This window comes from Sturnira hondurensis, unplaced genomic scaffold (assembly GCF_014824575.4).
Source record: "Sturnira hondurensis isolate 20B ecotype Veracruz unplaced genomic scaffold, ASM1482457v3 Scaffold0000780, whole genome shotgun sequence".
In the NCBI taxonomy this organism is placed as follows: Eukaryota; Metazoa; Chordata; class Mammalia; order Chiroptera; family Phyllostomidae; genus Sturnira; species Sturnira hondurensis.
Window position 1 is genome coordinate 10,711,407 of NW_028073411.1, and position 24,160 is coordinate 10,735,566.

Below are 24,160 nucleotides of genomic sequence, written 5' to 3' on the forward strand. Positions count from 1 at the left end.
GCTTGGGTGGGGTGGCAGTGGGGGTGGGTCTGGCTTTGGCCATGTGGAACCTGAGATGCTGCTTTACCTAACAAGTGGGGACATTAGTGGGGATACTGGAGCCCCAGGGAGAAGCTGGGTACCATGATACAGACTTGGGTGTCATTGCTCAATTAAAACCTAAGTCCCCTGGTTTATAAACAGATGTATAAACAGAAAAGAGAACAGAGGCCCTTGACCACTGTGCAGTTAATCCTACTATTTTCACTCTGAGTTTTCAGAATATACTGGGTTTCTTATACTTACCTTTGTGAACAAAAATCTTTTTTCTTTCTTCCCAAATAGGAAGAGGGAAAAACTTGAGTTTTTTTTTTTCTTTTCTCTTTTTTTTCCTACTGGCTCTCTAATGCCTCGCTCAGTCCTGGCACGGTTTTCCAGTTTTCAGTGGCGACTCTAAGAATTATGCTAGTCGTTTGACTCAGATGCAATTGGACAGATCACAAAACCAAGGTTCTGCATCTTGCAAGCTTTTCCAGAAATGTTCCCTCATCTGCTGTGTTTATGTTGGAGCAGAGAATTTGTGCCTGAGTTCATGGTGAGCTTTTCTCCAGACACCCAAGTCGAGTCACTGCCTGATCCCATTATCCTGCATCTCGGGACCCCTCACACCTCGCTCATGTGATGTCATATAAGGGACAGTGTTTACTGCCCCTGAACTGTCACCTGTGAGACCTGTGCTCCTAGAGTAGTGCTCTGCTGCGTCATTTCCAAAGATGGTTTTTGTAGGGTCCCAGGATATTATTTTTAATATGTGACAGTGCGTGTCTCCATGTTAGAATATAAAACATGAAATTTAACTAGGAAGAGCACACTATTTCTTGCTCATACCGGAGTAATGTAGATTAGAACAGGCAGTAAAGCTTTGGGATAGAAAGAAACGTTCAGGAATCAAAATGTTCAGAAATCAAATCCTAATGTTTTCTGTTGTCTCTTACTTGGGCTGTGACCTTGGGTACATTTCTTGACCTCCTGGGGCCTCGGTTCCCCCATTTAACTTGGAATAATCCAAGTACTGACTGAGAGGGGTACTGTAAGGATGAGGAAATAATTCACTGTGAAACACTTAGCATGTTCACTGATTCATGTATTGAACATTTAACACTCCTGGTTAACAGGCATGTGAACAGAGAAGAGAATGGAAGTGTTCAACTGTTAAGAAAATAAAACCATTGTTTTTATTCAGGGTTTTGAGAGTATTCGCGTTTTAATTAAATAAACATTTACTTGTGAAATTAAATTCTTTAAGTAATCAGATAATCCATCACTGACTTGTTGCATGCCAGCCCCGTATCAGATCCTTTGGATTTGGAATGTGCAACATGTGGTATAGATCCTACCCTCACAAAGCTTAGAGGAATCCGACCTTAAAAAAATTATTCTTTTATTATAGTCATGGTCAGTTTGGTGGCAAATAGCTGAAATTTTAGCATAAAAACATGTATATGATTTAGTCACTGTTTTTAGATTGTTGTCAATAACATTCCTCTTTGGAATGCTCACCATTAATTAATGATGTAGTGGGTCGAGGCTGGAGATTGAAATGCACGAGTTTCCCAGGTGTTTCAGGAAAAATGCATGGATGTGTATTTTGCCGAGGAGCTAGGTCTGCCAGCTGCCGACTCTTGTCTGCCTACCCATTTCCACGCACCTCCGTCCCAAGGCAGCGCCCACCTGTGCTTGGGAGGGAGACGCGCTCAGCACTTTCTGAAAGGGCAGCCTTGAACAGCAGAGCTCCGAGATGCTCTATCCAGGCACGGCCTTTACTGCCTTGGTGGCACGCTGTTTCAGAGTGTCTCTGTTAACATGATAACTAACATTTCTTGTAAAATAAAGTGCACTTTAGCCAAGAGTAAACAAAATCATAGTTGAGAGGGAGAGAGGAAAATGTCAATCTCTGGGATGTGAGACTTAAAGAAAAAAAAAAACCACGTAACAATAAATAAAAAGGTGTGATTTAGAATTCTCTCCCTGTGTCCATTACATGCTCGTGTGGTTACCAGCTGGTAAGAGAAAATGATCCTACCTTATCCCTTTTATTTCTGTATTTGGATGTGGAATTCCACAAATGGGGTGGGAAGCCTTGCTTTGGGCGAGGGTACCCCAAGCATTCAGTTCACTTAGCATTAATTGGATGTTAAAACACTAAGAAGATGGTAAATATTTGGGGAACATTGTTCTGGATAAAGAAACGACAGTTCGTAGTACTCATAAGAGCTCAGATTCAAGAGACTATGTCCCCGTGTTTTAAATCTTTGCAACTCCATAGCTATGTAATCTTAAGCAAATATTTAAGCTCTCTGTGCCTCAGTGTTCTCACCTATAAAATGGGGTTTATAACAGCACGTGCTCTACAGGTTTATTGTGAGGTTTCTAGCGGGTTTATAGCATTCAGTGACTTTGGACTGGTGCCTGGCACATAGTAGGTGCTATGTTAACTGTCCATTATTACCAAATGTAGCTAATTTGGAAGACATAGGGTTTGATACAAGGCTCCCATGTTTCTAGAAGGGATGCTAGAAACAAGACTTTGTAATTAGGGAAAATAAATGACCTGCACTCCCTTCGGGATGAGGGGACCTCTATGAAAACAGAAGGCACGAGATTTGGGTTCTTTACTGTCTCCTTCCCATAATATGGGTGTGACAGGCAAAGAAACTTAGGGAAAGATGACCACACCAGCGTCTGCCTTAGTCCTGGAGGGGCACTCGTTGTTTCTTCAGTGTTCTGGGAGAGGGGAGCGCCCAGAATGGTCAGGTGCCCTGAAGAGAGGGCTACCCGCATGCACATGCACAGAAGGCAGAGCTATCGCGTGATCCATCGTTATTCCCTAGATTAGCAAAAAGCTGCCGACCACCGCTGCCCTTCCCAGCCTCCTGTCTTGAGACCTCTCCGCACACACTCTCCACTTTGACCCGTTTAAGTTTATTTTTAAAAGCCCCACATTTTCCAAGGAATAGATGCCTTACGTATGGTTCGCTCTTTGGCGGGGGTGCATGTGTGCCACGTGACAAGTGGTTGCCATGGTAATTTCTCATTATTGTTGAATTGAAAAATAATTACTCTGGCAACAATCCCATATAACCTGTCAGTGCTTAAGTTAAAGATGCCGGGGGGCAGCCCTGGCATCAGAACCCCGTTTTGGGTGGAGGGAGAAGGGGACGGGAACAGGAGAGAATCTGGGGCAGACACCAAATGCTTTGGTGGATTTTTAAATATAATTAAGACTCTCTCCTGCTATTTGACCTGAGTGCACCTCTCATCCGAATATATGATTTGGCTGCTGGTAGTACTGGGGGCTCACCTGTGAGATGGGACAAAGGGACCGGGGATTTCAATCGCAGAAATGCATACGGCAGGTTATTTAGAGTGCAGAAGCCTTCCATGGTATTTTTACCTAATTAAAATATATGAGAATTGTTGGCACCACTTTCGCTGCCTGTGTTGAGGCTGAGTTAATTTCGTCTTTATTTACCTGGAGGCTACTCTGTGCTATTGTTACTTCCCAGCTTTGGGAAAAGAATCCACTTTTTACCTATTAATATTCACTGAACAGCAATCACGCACGGTTCAGATGGTAAACAACAGCAAAGCTGGGGAGGAGGCGTGTGTGTGGGAGAGACGGGACCTCCATCTGAATGAAGCCTGGGGCCAGGGTGCAGAGAGTGGGCTTCCCCTCCCCGCCCAAGCCTGCCACCTCCTGCCACAGTTCGGGCCTTTGGTGCTCCGTCATTCTGCCCCGCAAATCACTAGAGAGGACCACGGAGAACCTAGGCCTTCTTTTTTGTTGTCGGTGTCAGGAAAATTCCTCCTTTTGCTTAATGAAGCCCCTGAAATACGCCGTGCCTTTAAGAAAATCATAGGCAAACTTTGATCATTACTATTATTATTTTTTTTCAATCCTCACCTGAGGACATGTTTATTGATTTTGAGAGAGAGAGGAAGGGAGGCAGAGAAACATCGATCAATAGGTTCCCACACGTGCCCCGACTGGGGATCAAACCCTCAACCTTCTGGTGCAGGGGACGGCATGCCCACCAACTGACCGATATCCAGGGTTACTTGATTATTTTATCTTCTCTGGACTTCTGGATGCTCAGCCTTCTCCTGGCAGAGCAAGACTCTGTTTTGTAATTACATTGGTCCTGCTATTGGAGCCCATTTAGAAATATTCTTTGTTTCATCTCTATCCACGCATCGGTCCCAGAAGCCTTCGAGCTGGAAGCACAGGGACCTCCTCCCAGGAGAGCCACAACACAGGCCAGTACACACCCTGCTCCTGGGCACTGCCACTCGCGGACACTCGTACACATGGCTGTGCACCAAGGGACGCACAGAGCCCTCACAGCATTATCCGTGATGGCAAAGACTTCGGAACGGCCTGGAGAGCATCATCAGCAAAATGCCGAAATAAACTATATTGCATTCATTGAGTGCACGACCATGCAGCTTATACAGAAAAAGCAGAGGCCCCAGTATATGGTAAAATGCTTAGATCTCCAAAACACAGTGCTGAGTGAAAAAAAAGCAAGTTTAAAGAAGGAACATGGTGTGTGATACCATTTAAATAACACGTTAAAAATATAATACCGTGTATGAATGGAGTCATGTACATGCATGTACATAAATACTAGAGGTGGGCCAGGAAGGGGCCACATGATTTTCACGAGACAGTTGTTTATGGGGTCTTGAGGGAGGGGAGGAAAAACCAGAGCAGGATGTGGGGGCCTAAGGCATTTACCTTTTTATTTATAATTTTTGATTCCTTTTAAAAAGGAAAATAAGATATCACTTTAATAATCATTAACTCTATATAATGGGTCCACAGGTCTTTATCATATTATCCTCTGTTCTCTATTTTTAGAAGTTAATGAATTAAAAAGCTCATTTATTTGTTACCATCAGTAAAGGATATTGACTTAACCACCATTTCACTGAGCAGAATAAGAAAAATACCCAGAAAGTGGTCAGAAGGTGGTTCAATGAAATGGCTCTGTAGGCATGAGAGCATTTTGAAAATTGTTGCCTCAATACAAACCTTTGACATGGCCTGTGCATCCTGCTGATGGATGGGACAGTAGGAAGCCTTAGTCTGCACACTGTCCTGGTCCCCACCCACTGAGTGTAGACATTGAAGAATCCTGTGATACCAAGGAAGAATTTTGCTGCGTGGGTGTGGCCTCTCTAACTGCTCATTTCATTTTCCTGCTTCTTCATTGGGTAGTCCTTAGTTCGGGGCTCCATTGAGAAGGGAGAGATGCTTAGTGCCCAGCCCAGTCTTTAAGTATCTCACAGGCTAGCACAGCAGTCAGATGTTTCGATAAAGCATATTACAAGGTGGTGATTCAATTATAATTGGATTCACACTCTAATGGGAGTAGTGTTTAACTTTCCTAGTAGAGGAGACAGTGAAAAAGGTAGTCCAAGGGCTGGGACTTGGGGGCTGCTGGGCTTTCCAGGCCAAAGAGCCATGTAAGCAAAAGACAGGGAGGTAAGACTGCTTGGTTCTGACAGGTAAGCTGCTGAAGTTCCCTTGGCTGCACACAGGCAAACTCCTGAGGATGTTGGCCTCTGGTGTGGTAAGAAAGGCTTTTCTAACTCCATAGGCTGTCTTTTATGATATACACACCAAATATTTTATCTATAATATTTGACAGTATCGGATATGCATGCCCACCCCACACACTTGGGGACAAGACCCCAGGCCTTGGTTTGTTTTTAAGGGCTTTTACCATAGTTTTCATTCGGGAGTCCTAGAAATGCTTAGTCAACAAAAATGTGGATCTTCACCTGCTGGTCATTCTCAAGGCATTTTCTGGTTAATCACCAAGTTAGTTTGACTTGAGGTGAATGCCTGCATGAAAGAATGGTCAGGTGCATCCCACTCTCCCTTCAAACTTTAAAGGGAGTCAACAGAGCGAGTTTCTCTTTAGAATCCTCGCCTCAAAATAGCCTTGAAAACTTGACTTACACAGCTTCCTACTGGTCAGCTCCCTGCACTCGGCCATGCCTGCTCAAAGAACTGGGAATTTCATAGGTTTTGATTTCTCCAGTGATGGAGGTACAGTTTGCAATCAGGAGGAGGGAATGCTGGTCTTCAGACAGGCTGCAGAATTTCTCATGGTCAACCTTCCTTTATGTTTCCTTGCCCCCTCTACCTTCCTCACAGGTAGCCCGGCACAGTGCTTACAGCCTTTGTCTGAGACTCAGACCATTCTAGATGGCCAACACCTAGGAGTTGAATAATGGAGGGTCTGATTGTTTCAAAATTGTTGTTCCCAGCTCATGAGGTAGCTGTGTGACTCAGAACTGAACTCCTACCAGTCAGGACTATTAGATCGTCTGCCAAAGATTTCTTATCTTGTTCAGCAGAATCCACTGCCTAGAACCCAAGCTTCATTATTACACAGATTTCTTTCACAAAATTGCCTAACTGATCCCAGCAATTATACCAGGCAGCAAAGTGGAAGGAAGGGGGGTTTGAAGAGGGGAAATTTATTATTAGGAAAACCATGTGGAAGTGGGGGGAATTGTGCAGAATCTGAAAGAGCTAGAGAGGAAGGTCAGCTCAGACAGAATGTCCTCTGGCCAATGCTGCATCTTCTGTTCTGTAGAACCAGTTTTGTCTTGAACTTAAAGTGGAAAATCACATTTTAAGCATTATTTGGGAAAAAACATGAGCTGGTAGGTTTATCATTGTAACAAATGAGCCTTTTGGATGGGGGCTACGTGAGGGCTGGGGGTACATGGGGAATCTCTGTACTGTTCTTTCCATTTGGTGTGAACCTAAAACTTCTCTAAAGAAAATAAAATCAATTTTAACAATGAACTGGTGTTTGGCAAACTTGTACATGAACTTCTGCTTTACCACTTTCTAGCTAGCTATCTGATCTTTACTGAGTAGTTTAACCTTTTTGAATTTCCAATTTCTCTATAAATATCATAAGAGTCAAATGAGGCCTTGATGAGTAACAACAGCTGCCATTTACTGAACAGCTACTGTACATTGGGCAGTCACTCCTTGGTCTTCAGAATCTTCTGAAATTACTCTCACTTTAAAAATGAGCATATATATGCAAAGGAGTTAGGGGACTTGACTAAGGTCATGTAGCAACTAAGAGGCAGAATTCACATGGTGAGTGCCCTGGCTGGTGTAGCTCAGTGGATTGAGCGTGGACCTGCGAACTAGACGATTGCGGTTCGATTCCCAGTTAGGGCACATGCCTGGGTTGCAGGCCAGTTCCCTGCAGGCCAACTCCCAGCAGGGGATGCACGAAAGGCAACCATACATTGATGTTTCTCTCCCTCTCTCCTTCCCTTCCCCTCGAAAGATAAATAAATAAAGTATTTTTAAAAAAAAGAATTCACATGGTGAAGTCAGTATAACTTAGAGGTTAAGGATATAGATTCTCCATAAGGCTGCCTGCTTTTCCTCGTGGTAGCCATTAGGGTATTTGTGAATCTAAGGTGTCCAATTCATGGTAAGTGTTAGAAAATATCAAGTGAGGGTGCGAGTATTAACCAGGGCCCCCCACACATATATGTTCTTTCCATAATCTTCTTGCTTCATATAAGGCCAATATAAGACTGGTTTGTGCTTGACATTTAGTATTTTTTTCTTAAAGCTCTACTCCCTTTATTCTTTCTCCTACATAACATTTGTGCTCTTAACTAGAGATGAATTCAAAAGCTTTATATATGTGGGGGCAACTAACAATTATATTTAAAAATATATCAATTTTTTAATGCCCATTAAAAAATATCAGACAATGGAGACAATGGAGAGTCAACAATTAAGGTCTCTTCAAAATATTGTAGAGCAACTTTCTTGAGTTGGGTTTGTTATGATACAATAAGGAATTCTATTCATTCATTCATTCTATACACTTGCCAAAATGTATTTTTAATGTTCCTATAATGTGTCTGGCACTGTGAACTTAAGTATTGCATTTTTGTTTTTAGAATGTTCTTCCAAGATTTGTGACCAAAGGCAGTTAACTTTTTTGTGTGTGTACAGAATTACCTGAGGTGACCTTCTCCCACCAAACCTGTCCTGAGATTTTTTTCTCAGACAGTGACTCAGCTCATAATCCACTACCGTTAGTTGGAATCAAATGACTCCTCCCCTTTCTCGGACCATTATGCCTCTCTCAGCTGCTGCATACACAGCACTCACTTGCTTGGGTCCCCAGGAACCTGTAGGGCAGCTCCTAGGCAATTCTCTCACCTCCTCTTAACCTGAATCCTTTCTTTTCTCCCAGCCACTTCAGATCAGCCTGGGTTCTCCCTGGGATTTCACCGTTCATAGCCCCATTTTCTACAGAGATGCTAGAGACCAGAGTCAGAATATAGAAGAATGGAGGCGGAGTACCAGATCTTATCACAGAGCCTTGGAAAAATCATCAGGGTCAAAGAGAGCCTATAAATTTCCACTCAGAGCTTTAACTGTGTGACAGACAGGTATTGTTGCCAGGCAAATGGATTACAAACTGTTGAAGTGATAGGGAAATGTGCTTGATTATGAACAGATGGTTTTAGAAAGTCCGTTTTTGATGCAGTTGCCCAGAATGTGGAATGTCTCATCACTTAGAAATGAGAGTGAAACGGTAAATAGAAGCAGGGAAAAGGCATGTTATTATTGATCATCAGTGTGTCCTAGGCTCTCTGCTGGGCACTAATGCCCACTAACTTATTTAACATTCACACCTTCCCTGCAAGGTATCACTGTTGTTTTTTGTTGCTGTCATAGCTACTCTGCAAGGTGATTATGGCTGTCGTTGTTACTCTTATTATTACCCTCACTGCCCAGCAACGAAACAGGCTCAGGGAGTGAGGTTAGTTGTCCAAGTTCATCTAGCTGGGATGAGGTGGAGATCTGAGAGTTGCTTGCAGACATGAATTCCACCAAGGATGTAGGACCACCTGCTGTCCTGTGCGGCACCAGGCATCCAAGCCATGAGGAGTCCTGGCCACAGAGCAGTGCAGTAAAGCAAGGAGCCAGAAGGAAAAACCAACCTGAGCTAGAATGTTTCCTTTCAGCTTTTGCTCCCTTCCAGCTGAACCCTAACCCCTGCCTCCCCAAAGCCTGTTAGAGAAACAAGTCAGGCAGAGAAGCTGGGGCAGGTTTCGATGTCCAACAGTCCGAGGATCTGAGGGTCTGAGTTTAAATCCCAGCACCACTGTGTCTTGGCTGAGTGAACTTTGGCAACTTGCATTCACCACCTAAGCTTTGGCTTATGCAGTTGTAAAGTAGGAATAACAAGGTGAGCAGCTTTATTCATAAAGTAAACAACTTTTATTGAGTGATATCATGGGCTTGACACCATTTAGGGGCCTGAGAGGTAGAGCAGTGAGCAAAACAGAACCCCTGCACAAGAAAATTATATTATCATTACACTGGAGAAAGGAAAAAACAAGAAACAGGGAGGTAGTGAAAAGTAAGTGGGAAAATGAACATAAAGTACTTAGAATAGTGCTTGGCAGGTGGTAAGCACTCAATAAATGTTCACTATTTATTCATTATCCATCTGTGTAGCAATTTGAAAATATACCAATGCATCCAGGTTCCCAAATAGGGTTTCTTTCTGCAGCTGCTTCTTCCCCTTCTAAGCCCACTGATTTTTTTAGAAGTTCTGACAGCTCCCACAGCATGCAGACTTCACACCGTGGTCTCAGGCATGGAGACCGTTAGGGTCTCAGGCTGCCCATTAGGGGCTCACTTGGCAGTCTATGACAGGTGAGTTTTCGGATAGGAACCCAACTCTCATCCTGAGAGCCTGCACATTATAAGTGATCAATTAACATTCATTAAAAAAATTTACTTTATTGTTGTTCAAATACAGTTGTCTGCACTTACCCCCCCACCCCCCACCCCAGGTACCCCCACCTCCTTCCCCTGATTCCACCCCCTTTGGTTTTGTCCACGTGTCCTTTATAGGTGTTCCTGAAAGCTCTTCCCCCTCTCCCCCCCATTATCCCCTCTCACCTACCCTTTGGTTACTGTTAGATTGTACTTAATTTCAATGTCTCTGGTTGTATTTTGCTTGCTTGGTTGTTTTGTTGATTAGGTTCCACTTAAAGGTGAGATCATGTAGTGTTTGTCTTTCACCGAGTGGCTTTTTTCATTTAGCATAATGGTCTCTAGTTCCCTCTATGCTCTCACAAAGGGTAGGAGTTCCTTCTTTCTGCTGCATAGAATTCCATTTTGTAAATGTACCATAGTTTTTTGATACGTTCATTTACTGATGAGCACTTAGGTTGCTTCCAGCACTTGGCTATTGTAATTGTGCTGCTATGAACATTGGGGTGCATAGGTTCTTCTGGATCGGTGTTTCAAGGTTCTTTGGATATAATTCCAGCAGTGGAATTTTTTGAAGGAGTAAAAGGAGTAGTTCGTATGTTGATCCATGAGTTGCCCCTGAGTGGTTTTATATTCACTGTGTTTTTATTAAGAAAAGTGTTGGCTTTTGGTGTAGTGATTAGGAGGAGGCCAGAGAAAAGGAGACCAAAAAAAAAAAAAATCCATTTGTCTGACTTTCTTTTTTTTGGAATGAGAATGGCATCCATCTTCAGTGGCCCCTTCATTATTCTCGCCAGGACAGCAGGCTTGTTCCTGCAGCCTGCCAGGACAACAGCTCAGTGTTGTCAAACAAGGAACAACTTAATGGGAAGAAGAGAGGCTTGTGATGTCTCTGCCAGGGCCTCAGCTCTGGGGCCTTTGGGTGGGGAGCAGCAGGCCCCCTTCCATCCCACCCCAATCTGACAGGCAGCTGTGAAACATCTCAGGCCTGCATCTGGCACAAACCACCAATTCTCTGGAAAAAGAGTGTGCTTAAGAATTTCAGGGTAAAAAGGCCACTCTACAGTGCACAAGGCAAGGGTACAATTTCCCCTGTTATTATAAATATAATACTCAGCATAACCTTTGTAATTCCTGCTACAGGAGGACCCCCCTGCCCCTGGAGACTGGTAATGATTGTCACTACCTTAGCCTGGGCCAATTGCAAAGTCTTTTCTGGATGAGCAAGGCAAACACTCAACCCAAGTCAAACAGACAATTCATGTGGATGGTGTGCGTCCTGCTGAACTGCTTCATTTTTAATAATTGTTTTAATAACAAGGTAGTGATTGCCTATAATCTTAAAAAATCATCAAGGACAATCTATATGTGTCTGATGGCTGGTTCCTTGTGCAGAAATGCATCTATCTATCTATGTATCTATGTATCTATCTATCTATCTATCTATCTATGTAGCACTCACACCTGTGTCTCTTACAGGAATATTTGCATAAAGCAGGGCTATAAGCCACTCTTGCCCTTTTTGAATAAATTATGTTTTGAAAATTTACTCTCTTACCTAGTTGTAATATTGTGGTTTCTGTTGTAAATTTGGACTCTTAAAAAAGCAAAGAGAGAGAAAGTTGAATGTACTTTACATTAAATCTAACCTTTTTGTTAAAAATATCATTGTGCTCTAGAGTAAATTTATGAAATCTTCCCAAATATATACTCTAAAAATAATTTTCATTCAGTTTGCACTAACTTGCTTACTGAATTGGAATTTAGTCCCCACTTGAAGCAATTAATTTGAATAGTGACCACACACCTGCTCACCCTCTTTCTAGAACACCCCCACACATCTGCTAGCATGACTGGGTTTCCTTTCTTTTTCTTTTTTTTTCCTCTTTAAGGTATCTTCCACTCTTGCCTGTTCAATAAATGATCTGTCTCTTTGCAGGACAGCGACAACCTCTGGTGGGACGCGTTTGCCACTGAGTTTTTTGAAGATGACGCCACATTAACCCTTTCATTTTGTTTGGAAGATGGACCAAAGCGATACAGTAAGAAAGAAGTTTATTTTTCTAATAGTTGCTCTTTTTGCACCTCTAAGAAAATGGCAGGTGTCTTCCGAAAACAGCCCAGTGCTGACAGCCAGACAGTAATTGCCCCCCTCCTGAGCACACTCTTGCTGGTCAAGGCCTTGTCATGGGGCTACAGCCCGTGTCAGCTGGGAGAGCTTGCCTTTGCGGCTTAGAGGGTTTGGGCACTTGTCTGTCTAGCAAGTGATACAGATACAAACCCAGTCACTCAGTGATGAGTGGGAGCTGAATTGTGGAGACTTTCCATCCATCTCTTCCCTGTGACCCCCTCCATATATCCCTGACAGCTCACACCTACACCCAATGTTCTGCTTCTGAAGATTCCTTAAAAATCTCCTCGCAGTCACTGTATCAGCCACATCCTCCCAACTCCCTCTTATCAATGAGCTCAGGTATTTATTTGACAAGCACAATCTTTTCTGGGGGGCGGGGGAGGCCACAGCTGCTTTGAACACACAGTTTGTGATTGGTGTTGACAGAATTATAGTTCCCGGTCTTTCCGGCGAGTGATAACTCCAAACGGATTCTCAAATTGCAGCCTGTGGCACCTTGGGCAACAGCTGATCTGTCCTGATTAGGTTCAGCCAACTCGTCAGAGATCAGATTTGCTGGTTCTGCTGTAAGACTGAGAGGCACAGATACATCAGCACAAAGGCAATTAGTGTCCAGTTAGATCAGAGGGAGATGTGTTTCCAGAGATCAGGGCCGCACATATGAAAGGATCTGTCAGAGGGTAAGACATCTCATGTGCCACCAAAGGGCAGATGATGAAGGAACCAGCCACTGCGTGTTTGAATGAGGCAACCCAGAGTGTCGGGCAGTTGATGGCTAATAAGCTCTTGATAAACACGATGCGAACATCTGATTGTTGCTGAATGTATTTCAGAGCCATAGGGAACAACAGGTTGTTGCTGTTGTTGTTGTTGTCTAATTTGGGGGACTTCAGACAACTTGGCAGTATTTGGATCTATTGCATAATGAGCTAGTTAAGTATGCTAATATATGCACAGTGATTTGCAAATATATGATGGGGGCAAACTGAAGAGAGCCTGGCAACTTGGACTTGCTGCCCTATTGAAACTCATTGCCAGGAGCATCTCTTTAGATTTGTGTCCTTGGGGCTATGAAAGTCATGGGGCATTTCTAATGAATATTTTGGGTGAGAGAGGCAGCTAGTATGTCAGACAATAGGCTGTTTCAGAGTGTCTTTATTCAACATAAGACTCCAGTCACAAGCACAGGTAAGACCACCCCTTGAGGGTCCTGATGTGTTAACTTGCTGCCCAGGGTGTGGGTTCCTCCAAGCAGTTTTGTGCACGAGACAGTGAGGGAGCCAGGCTTTAGAAGCTGCTGTTTCTGAAGACCCTGGGCAATAAATGAACTCAGCAATTCGACAATTACTCTCTCCTCCAAAGCTGCTTGATCAATGGCGAATAATTTTGAATGAAGCAGTCATCCATCCTGTGAGCCTTCTTATTTTTTCTGAGGATTAAGCTCAGATAGCTTCAAGTTATCACTGTTTTTTAGTCCTTGTTCCTACACCTTTTTTGGGGTGGGGGTGGGATGCAGGATTCATCAGGGTCTGCTCCAAAAACTAGAATTACAGTTTTAAGGCCTGTGCTAATAAAACAGATCCCCAATCTTCCCTCTGTCAACCCCCCACCCCAACATCATTTGGGGGTGAGGCATGATCAGTGCCTTTCTCTGAGCCATTATTGCCCAGGTTTCTTTGTTTCCATGAGCCAAAATATTTCCAGAGCCGAGAAGAGAAACAAAGATGATTGACAGCCTGGAGCCCAGTCGCATCAGCTGCCTTGCTGACAGCCTGGTGTTGCGCGCACACTGCTGATGTGTGGGCGAGTGACAGCTGATTGACGGCCAGGACTGGAAGACAGGGAAGATGAAGCATGCTTAGAACGCCTGACACACGCTGTTTATGCAGGGCTCCCGGCACTGGCGCTGCCACCTTAACCCATTCGTGGTCCCCGCAGACTGCGCCAGGCTGGGAGAACACCTGCTGGCCCTGGGCTGCGGGCTGTCGCTCTTCCCTGAGACACCCCTCCCCCCTGGGGAGCCCAGAGCTTTGCATTTCTGAGAGAAAATATAAGACTTGGCTACTACATTTGTGTGTCTTTAAAAAAATCCCCAAATTACTTTCATTCCTGGTACTAAGAAATATTCCAGATGAGGTTTCCTTAGATCTTACTAGAAAAAAATTGTTTCTTCTCCCTCCCCATCTCTATGTTCTTGGAGGGTCCCTCTGGCTCTAAGATACCTCTTAGCTACGTGTGTCCCATAATATGTGTTTGCTTACATGTTTGTTTGCTGTCACCCTCTGTTAGAATGTTATCTCCATATGGACAGGACTTCTATGTTATTTATTGCTGGATTCTCAGGTGACTACAGGAACCCGCACATAGTAGGTGCTCAATAAGTATTTGCTGAATGAATAATAGCATGACTGAATTGACATTTGGGGGAAAGTTTGTATCACCAAAAGAACATTGGCAAAACCATCCCTTTGCCAAAATCTTTATAGTTTTTTAACTGGAGGAATCGAATCTACAGCACTGTGCTGGCATTCCCAAATAAGCTCTAGGATATGGTCTGATCTGCATTAAGTGGGCAGGGGAGCAATATAATAATTCAGGAAATAATTATGCTTTGGGAGACACATTGCTCTTTCCGAAAGCGCCTTTGTATTGGTTGTGTTGCATCACGGACCGCAGTCCCCACTCTCCTGATGGGGGTGAGATGCCCTCCGCAGGTAGGACGTGATCGGAGACTTAGTGACGGCTGCGTGTGGCTGATATGGAGAGGTGCAGGTGGGATGGGGTCAGTGGGCCCTGTCAGAGATCAGGCTCTGTGTCCCTAGGCACCTGGAGACCTTGGCAGTTCCAGGGACTCAGTGTTCTCCTTGGGGGACAAGGGATAAGTGACTTCCTCTCTTTGTCAGCAGATTGCTGATTAAAGAACATTAGAGCTGGAAAGGGTCTTTTCCGAAAATAGAAACTTGGTCCAGAGAGTCCCCATTGGTGAGTCACTGGCCCTCGGTAGACTGACTTCAAATTCAAAGTCAGGGCATCCTCCCTCCCTTGCCCCCATTGGACTCCTACATCTTCCCAGAGCTAATGGGAAAGACACGGATCCTTCAATTTACACATTTCCAGGAACATAAGTCACAAATCATTACCACGTCTGACGTGACAGAGAAGGCCACGTGAGCAGGAGTGGGGCGTCAAAGGCCTCTGCACACAGGCGTGGCACACTTACTTTCCAGCATCGTGTGTGATTTTCCTCCTCCATCTTGTGCAGAAGCAACTGTTCTTAGGTTGATTGCTTGCTGTTAACTTCAAGCAAAGTATTTCCTCTACTCGTTTTAGGGCATGTAACTCTCTTCTCTTTCCTTATGACAACTACCAATACCTTCAGGTAAAGGTCCTGGTAAACCCCTCAGGCACCAAGGCTGTGTCCAGGTCCACATTGGCCATGTTCTTCATCAATAGGAAATGTTGGTTCCTAGGTCATTCAGGGAATAATTCTTTCAGGGAAAAATAGATTCAGGGAGTCCTACAGTATTGGAGAAGCTGGGAGGCCACACAGTGTAGGAGAAGAAGCACGAGGGTCCAATCCAGTGCAAATGTTCTTGGTTTTTAATCTGTGCTAGGCTTGGTAAACAGAGCCTTTATTTCCTCATCTATAAAATGGGCACAATACTATCATCACTGGCTTTTGGTAAAAATTAAATGAGACGACCCACTGAAAACCTTGGAACATTGGAAGCATGGGGTAGTCAGCATCGACTATTGTTACTGATAACAGTGCCCAGTCTCGGCATCACTGTGTAGCTTTTGTGCATCACTGGATAGACTCCCCAGCCGGCAGGTGCTTATCAAGTGTGCTCAGCGTGTAGACCTCCTACAGAGCCCCACTGGTCAGCTGGGAGCCTATAAGGACTCTGCTGGGCAGCTTCTGCTGAAATGTACCCTGAAGAGATAATCTCCTCCCAGAAACCAAATGTGCCTGCCGGGGGAGGGTGGGGAGGGGGTAAGCGATGAGCAGGAGGAGAGAAAGAGCGGGGAAGGCGGGTGAGTATGTGTGCGGCTCTACTTTGGTGGGGGGCTCCAGCACTCGGTTAAACATGTCTAGGTTGCCATTGCTTTGGAAATTAGGACGAGAAATGATGTTACTACTAAAATGCCATCCTGTTTGGGAGCACTTCCTATTGGCCTACATTTGAGGAAAGCTGTGTGGTTCAGGGAGGGACTCTGGATCCGGCACCTCGGTTCAAATCCAGCCTCGTCTTACTGCTGTGTGGTTTGGCATAAGTCACTCTGTGAGCATTAATAGTCTCAATGGAGACGTGAGGGTGTGGTGAGGAAAAGGGAGAGGTCGATACGTGTGAAGTTCTTAGTAGAGTTTCTGGCACCACGAAACTCCTCCGTAAGTAGCTATTATTCTATTGCATTCCAATGAGAACACTGTGACCTCTAGATGGAGACCCAGGGCAATTCAGATACAATTGTCATTAATCTTTTTATCTATTGTTTGGAATCTCAGGTTTGACGGACGCCAGTAGCTTCCTATCAGACTCTTGTCATTTCACCTTGACTTCTATATTCTGTCTGGAACAAGGATTTCTGGCATGACCTCAGATTATTAGTCGCACTAGCAGAAGACTGTTTACTCTCTTTCCCTCTGTGGCTGCTGGGGGGACATCTCACTCTCTGGAAGAAGAAAGTTGCTTGAGGATATGTCATCGCTTTTCCTGGCATTATTTCCCCCCAGTTTCCTTGATCATCAAGTTCCATAGACAGTTTGAAGAACTGCATATTGGCCCTTCAAATATTGGTCCCATGGAGTCATTTCCATACTCATTTCTCTTTTGCATTTTTTAAAGATAATTTTTTAAAAGATTTTATTTATTTATTTTTAAAGAGGGAGAGAGAGAGAGAAATACCAGTGTGTGGTTGCCCCTCACGCACCCCCTACTAGGGACCTGGCCTGCAACCCAGGCGAGTGCCCTGATTGGGACTCAAACTGGAAACCCTTTGGTTCGCAGGCTGGTGCTCAATCCACTGAGCCACACCAGCCAGGGCTCATTTCTCTTTTACATTTTCTTCCCTCCCTCCCTCCCTTTTTTCCTGATCTCTCTGATAGCATTGCCTGACCGACTATGTTCTTTAGTTTTGTTCTGTAATATGTTTTTCTGTGTTGTATGTTGGGATGTGATCTCCAAGGAGGAGAAATTCTATGAGGCACAAGAAACGTCACCCCCTCTGGTTACTAGTTTTCTCCTGCTTTTTAGTGGCTCACCTCATCCAGCTGTGCCTGTATTGTGCTTGCTACAGAGGGATTTTGAAAGCACTTTCCCCCAGTTTCTCTTTCTCTCTTTGTAATATATTACATGATTAAAGATAGATTCTGGGGGAAGTCAGTCCTTTAATATATGCGTAGGCATTTGGACACCACACGGGATAACTACTATGACCATTTTAAAAAGCTATGTGCACAGAACAGCCCTGCAGCCCATGGGAGAAGGGATTCCAAGGCCTGACCCGTGAGTGTGAAGAGAGAGCCCACCTGAGACCTGGAAGGGCACAGGTTTGAGCGGCTGGCGCTGAAGATGCCAATCTTCTCCTAGACAGATACACCAGCTAGTCCTGGGGAAACTCCGTCCACAAAGTCACTTTGTTCCTCTGAAAAGTCCTCATTCATTTTAGTTTTTTTTTTTAATTTATGGAAGTAGAAGTGAAAATCATGAACTTTGGATCCACAGAGATTTAGTTTGAGTCTCTGTTTCACCCCAGTAACACCAACATCGTAAGGCTCTTGTGAAGATTAATTTAGATTAAATGGCAGAACCCTAGCTTGGCAGTGTCCATGGAAAGCACACAATTAGTACTCACTGCCTGAGTGAATCAATGAATGAATGACAAAGGCAATGAGTTAACCTATGATATGCCAGTCACTTGGATTCAAATAGAAGGTAGTTCCCATGGTTCATTTAGTCATTTGGCATATAGCAGGAAAAATTCTGGCTTTGGGCAAAGCCCCATCACTTGTCTTCTTTCTAGATGGACCCCTCAAGAATTGAGGTGCACATCTTAATCAATTGGGAATAAAACCGGTATTAATGGAAGATGGTGATATAAACAAACAAGTCCCAAACTATTATATTACAGTTATGACCCCTGTCCAGCAGAGGATTAGGGTTCCGTCACCTGCTTTGTTCAGAGAGCAGGAAGCTGTGGAACACTTATTGAGTGCCGGCCACTGCTCTAGGTACCTTTGGGCTGGATACCTTTATTTACCAAGGGCCAAATGAAAGGACTTGAACTTCAGTTGCATTCAAAAATATATCTTAGAGAAAAGAATGCACCACCTCTGAGTGGTCCTTGATGGCCAGGTGCTAGATGATTGTGGCATTTCCACTGAGCCATGGCATGAACGTCTTTGTCTCAGGTGGCTCCAGAAAATGGTTTCCTTCCCCTGGAGCTGCACTAAATGGTTTCTGGATGGCTCTCATCTCTGAGCTTGTGGTTTTAGTGGGTGAAGCTTTTCAACAGCAGCCTTCATTCGACTGGCCGGATTTGGAATGAGTTAAATTAGACTAACGCAGCCCATCGTTCGAAGTTCCCTTGTTTCTGCACTCACTCTTGGATTCATTCATCCAGAACTAGCGGAGTTGTTGCTATTTGCCAGATGTTGTCATAATGAGGCACACAGTTCCTTGAGAGAAAGGCAGTTCTTCACAATTTTTTTTTGTTTTTTATTTTATTTTATTTTATGCAAAGCGCTTACCTGAAATAAACACAATCAGCTAAGTTGCTCCAAAAGAAACTATTCTTGGGATATTAATATTCAATACAAAATCTGGGACTAGTTACAAAAAAGACTTGAGAGAGAGAAAGCCTACAACTGATCGATGGACTGATAGACTTCTGAGGGGAAAAGGAAACNGCAGTTCTTCACAATTTTTTTTTGTTTTTTATTTTATTTTATTTTATGCAAAGCGCTTACCTGAAATGAACACAATCAGCTAAGTTGCTCCAAAAGAAACTATTCTTGGGATATTAATATTCAATACAAAATCTGGGACTAGTTACAAAAAAGACTTGAGAGAGAGAAAGTCTATGACTGATCGATGGACTGATAGACTTCTGAGGGGAAAAGGAAACTGAATCTCTCCCCATTTGTGGTTCCAGTTGATGGTATCGAGTTGCAAATTGGCCATCACATTACACGGAGCAGACATTCCATTCTCTCCTTGCTAATAAATACCACACTAATGATTATATGAGATAATGGACATAAAAGTACTTTGAATAAATTTAAAGTGCCATACAAGTCGAAGGTATAATTAGCACCATATTTGTAATTGATCTTTAGGATTTCATGACTTTTTGTTTTCATTTTGTATGTCAAGCTTTTAAGAAATCTGGGAGGGTTGTTGGGTTTTCCCTGGAGAGGAAAGTCTTTGTCAAATATACAGGCTAGAGAAGACAGACCTATGACTTAAATGCTAAGTTGAGGTCTGAGTGATGTACTAACCAGGAAGTGGACAGTTGGTGCTGTTTTCTGAGACTCTGTGTGACTACATCTGTGGGGTTCTGGTGCATGCATTTCCTGGTTCTTGGGCTCATAGAATGTATTCCTATTCAAGACTCAAACATTTTTTTAAAGATTTACTTATTTAGCCTTGGCTGGTGTGGCTCAGTGGATTGAGCAATGGCCTGTGAACCAAAGGGTGCCCATTCTGTTTCCTAGTCAGGGCACCTACTTGGGTTGCAGCCCAGGTCCCCAGTAGGGGCATGTGAGAGGCAACCACACATTGATGTTTCTCTCCCTCCCTTCTCTTCTGCCTAAAAATAAATAAATAAACCTAAAAAATAGATTTATCTATCTATTTATTTATTTTTAGAGGGGAAGGGAAGATAGAGAGGGAGAGAAACATGAATGTGTGGTTGCCTTGTGCACACCCCTTCTTGGGACCTGAACTGACCTTCAACCCAGGCATGTGCCCTGACAGGGAATTGAACTGGCAACCCTTTGGTTCACAGGCCCATACTCAATCCACTGAGCTACACCAGCCAGGGCAAGACTCAAACATTTTGAACACCAAGCTAAAAAACACATTTATCAAACCTAAAACTCTAGGACTGTTTTTTCCTTTAATGCTTTGGACCATGGGTTGATAGAAATTTTCACTACCTACTTAGTCCGCCAACCACCTACTAAGTCCAGTTTCATAGAATAAATAGTGCTTAGGATTGGTGGCCAGGTACATCAATCTGCTACTTATTGAATGGGTCATGATAGACTTACTTTCAGTGAAAACTTCTGTTTATTTAACCTTTCTCAAGGACTTTCCACGTGTCATCTTTCTGTGCTCCGGTGATAAGAAGATGAATGAACAAAATCTCTTGCCCTGAAGGCACTGTAAGTCTAGTGAGCTATTGTTTCTAGAACTTAATCTTAGCCAGGTCGTTTCATATCGATACCTTCATTTTATGAGCCTGTTTTTCATAATGCGTTCACTACTGTATTTTTAGACTCTGTATTCAAATGTAACATTGATTTTCTTCAAACAAAAGCATCTTGGAAAATCAGTTTAAGCTGAGATGCTTGTAGTATCTCCTTTGCATGATATTGGGTTATGATGTTCTTATTTAGTGCAGTGAGCCAACATACAGATTAATCTTGACTTCTGGGTCATGTTTTTGGGTGGTGAATGCACCTTATTTGTGAAAATAGGGTAAAATAAAGCATTTGTGGGGGTTGGTTTAAATAGGCATTTTTTTCTGCAACTGTATTCAGCTCAATGTAGAGGCTTCCTGACAAAAATCACCCATCAGGATGTGTTTCCTTATTTATCGTTCAACCAAGTTAGTCACATTGGAGCATTTGAATGCAAAACTTTACCGCACCTTACCCACTGGGTGCCTTCATGCATTTGGCTTTATTATTCATCCCAAGAGAATCCACTTCAGAAGACAGTTTTGGTGAGCTCGTTTATTTTTTTGAAGTTCATCCTTTCCCAGTTGGTGCTGTCTTTAATATACTCTTCGATAGGAACTTTTCTGATGTATATTTCACTTTTGAACAAGTCAGGAGAAGTGGGAATTGACAATTGACACTAATAATAATTTTGAAGATCTATAAAAGGAGGAAGTAAGGTCACGTGTGAGCAAACTCTGAGACAAGTTCTCCGTATTGTCTAGAACGAAGAGACCATTATATTATTTTTACAGACTTTTCTAAACATGCATGTCTTACTTAGTCCTGCCTTTGAATAATCTTATTTGCAATTTGTCTTTGTTGTACTTTGAAAAATACATCATTAGCTGTGCCAGGTTAGTTACCCTGAGGACAATGAAAAGGCAAGAGTTCCTCCAGAACCGAATCATGAGGCAAGCCTAGTCAGTAATGCTTGGGAGGGCATTTCCTCCTAGACACATGTGATGTCTCCATGTTACTCTCAGATTCCAGATACAATTAACCACTTGAAATGGTCCTCAGTGAAAGGATGACGATGTGTGTGTGTGTGTGTGTGTGTGTGTGTGTGTTGGAAGAAAATACTCCCAAAATTGAAGTTGGTTACCTGAGAGATGTACTTGGCCACGGAAAATCTCCTCTGGAAATGTTTAGCATGTCCCATGAGTGAAGTACCAGCATCTGATAAAGCTGGCTACTCTTATTCAATTGGGGCATTAAGAAAGTTCGACTCAAAGCCCTGGCTGGTGTAGCTCAGTGGATTGAGCACGGGCCTGCGAACCAGACGATCGCGGTTCGATTCCCAGTCAGGGCACATGCTTGGGTTGCAGGCCAGTTTCCGGCAGGGGTCAGTTCCCTGCAGGGGATGCACCAGAAGCAACCATACATTGATGTTTCCTTCCTCTCTCCTTCCCTTCCCCTCTAAAGATAAATAAATAAAATATTAAAAAAAAAAAAAAGAAAGTTCGACTCTGAAGCTTTAAAAAAGTCAGTGATAATCAACTTTTTCAATGTTGCCTGCATAAAATAACTTAGTGCCTCCACGTTCATTTGCTTCTCTTCAATAGAATCCTAAGACATACAATAAACCCTGTTTGGCAGATTCTGTAAATAAACCACTAATTACATCTTAATAGTCCTGCATACCATTAGACACTGAGCCTGAAAGTATTTCCTATAAAATGCCTTAGTACTCAGAGCTCTATTATTTTTTTAAAAAAAGATGGGCCCAAAATCAGTAATTATGAAAGTTATTACTAAGGTTCCCAGTAGCGTGGCAGCCATATTTCACCTGGTAATTACCTTGTTAAATTAACGTCAGACCAGCGCCATGCCTTACTTAAGAAAATGGTCCTCCAGCTCCAACCAGGCAGCCTCGGCTGTGGAAACAGTAGAGATTTATTACATCCAGGCTCATCCTTGGCATTGCCTCAGCGATGTTACCACTCGGCGGAAGTTCTAAGTTGTACTTTTCTTACGAGGTGTGGGTGATATCTGTTCTTAGGTCCCATTGTATCTCTTGACAGTTGGTGTTTTCCCTGTGTTCTTCCTGGTTTCAGCCCTGGGCTTCATTGTCAACCAGGGCATAGTTTAATTGGTGTTATCCCCATTCAGAGGAAAAGGGGAAGAAAAGGGGAGGAAAAGGGGAGGAAAAGGGGAGGTAGCCCGTCCACAGAGAAACAAGGAATGCATGTGATACCTACTGCTTCTCTTTCCACCTTCCCCAGTTTTAAATTGCAGTTGTTACTTCTTTCTCTTTGGAAAGGAAAAAAAAATTACAAGGCCCTCCAACAGTAGTTGTGGTGTTGTCCAGATTCTAATTTTTAGTCCAAATTAAGTAATTCTTGCTACAATATCATAAATTGAAAAAAAAAAAGACACATACATAGTGGAACCTTGGCCATTTTTCAAATGTTTCCAGCACGAACCTCATGGGTTGGTTAATGAGTGTAAATGACAAGCATTCAGATAGTGCCTTGATGTTTATAAAATTCTTTCCTAAGTCAGGACCCGCTGTGAGCTCCTGGAGATGAGGCGGGAGGCTGTCTTATTTTTCCCTGTATCCTCTGTGCCTGCCGTGTGGCAGGGGATGGAGAGGAAGCATGTGGTTGATATTTGCTGAGTGGGACTGGCTGGTAGTATCTCATTCCATCATCACTGGGAGCCCAGAAGCAGGTATCATATTGACCTTTTGTATTGTAGAGATGAAGAAAGTGAAGCACCCAGAGACCCAGAGGTCAGCGCTTCTGCTGTGGACACCCATGTGGTGACCCCTTCACCATTCCGCTTCTCAGTAGCCTTTTCAACAGCAGAATCTTTCAATGTTACCTGTTTGGATAGGGGAAAAAAACTGATGCCTTTGGATTCTGGAGCCGTCTTCCTGGAAACAGACAGGTTAAGAATAATTAGTTCCTAATGGCAAATTGTACTCACAGCATATTTTTTTCATCACAGTTAAGTGTGGATTGCTTAAATCCCTCCAACATTGCTGCTACAAAGCTGACATTTATAATTTTTTTTTCTCGATGCAGTATGCGAACCTCCATATGTCTTTCACAAAAACTCTCTATGTTTTCAGGGAATCTAAAGATTTATTTCCTCCCCAGTCCTTGTGGCTGGCATTTTTTCCAAGCCTCCCAAACTGCCAAGAGATAAACTTCAATTTAGAGGAACTGTTACATTTGTCATTGTGAATTTGCTAAACTTTGGATAAATTTGAAGATTTATGCTTATTCCCAGAGGGACCCTGAGAATATCTTTGAGGCTCAGAGAGTCCACGTTTGACTGTCTTCCCACTGCTCTAAGTACATGAGGTCTTCAGTCCCTGTGGCCTCCCTGCCTGGGCTCTGGCTCTGTCGCTGACCCGGCCTGGGCACATTTGCACTGCCTGGAACTCAGACGTGACTTACTTCTGAGGTGCGAGGGAGGAGGGTCCTGTCCCTGCCTTGCACTGTGGAAGTCGTGTGCTCCGTCTGCATGTCTGGGACAGTCCCTCCAAGAGGACCTCACAGTAACCCCTCACTAGTGGGGCAAATGGCCCAGGGCTGTGCGACACTCAAGCTTTGAAATGATGGCTTGCCTTGTCCTGAAGGGACTCCAGGACCTTGGTGGTGGCACCTAATCTCTCTGAGCCTCTCTAGATCCATCTGAAAAATGAACATAATGTCTATTTGGCATGGTCTTATGGCATTTGTAAATAATATACATGTGGTTCCTGACACATGGGAGTTTATCAACAAGAGGTAAC

General features: G+C 43.5%; 1 protein-coding gene across 11 annotated transcripts in view; it reads left to right on the top strand.

Moving 5' to 3' along the window:
- The window catches only part of LDB2 (LIM domain binding 2), a 337,216-nt gene that overhangs the window by 119,093 nt on the left and 193,963 nt on the right, over window positions 1-24,160 (top strand). For all 11 annotated transcript variants that reach the window (XM_037045475.1, XM_037045457.1, XM_037045442.1 and 8 more), the window contains exon 2: window positions 11,775-11,877. In XM_037045475.1, coding sequence (XP_036901370.1) covers window positions 11,775-11,877 — 103 coding nt within the window. The remainder of the gene's footprint in view (window positions 1-11,774; window positions 11,878-24,160) is intronic.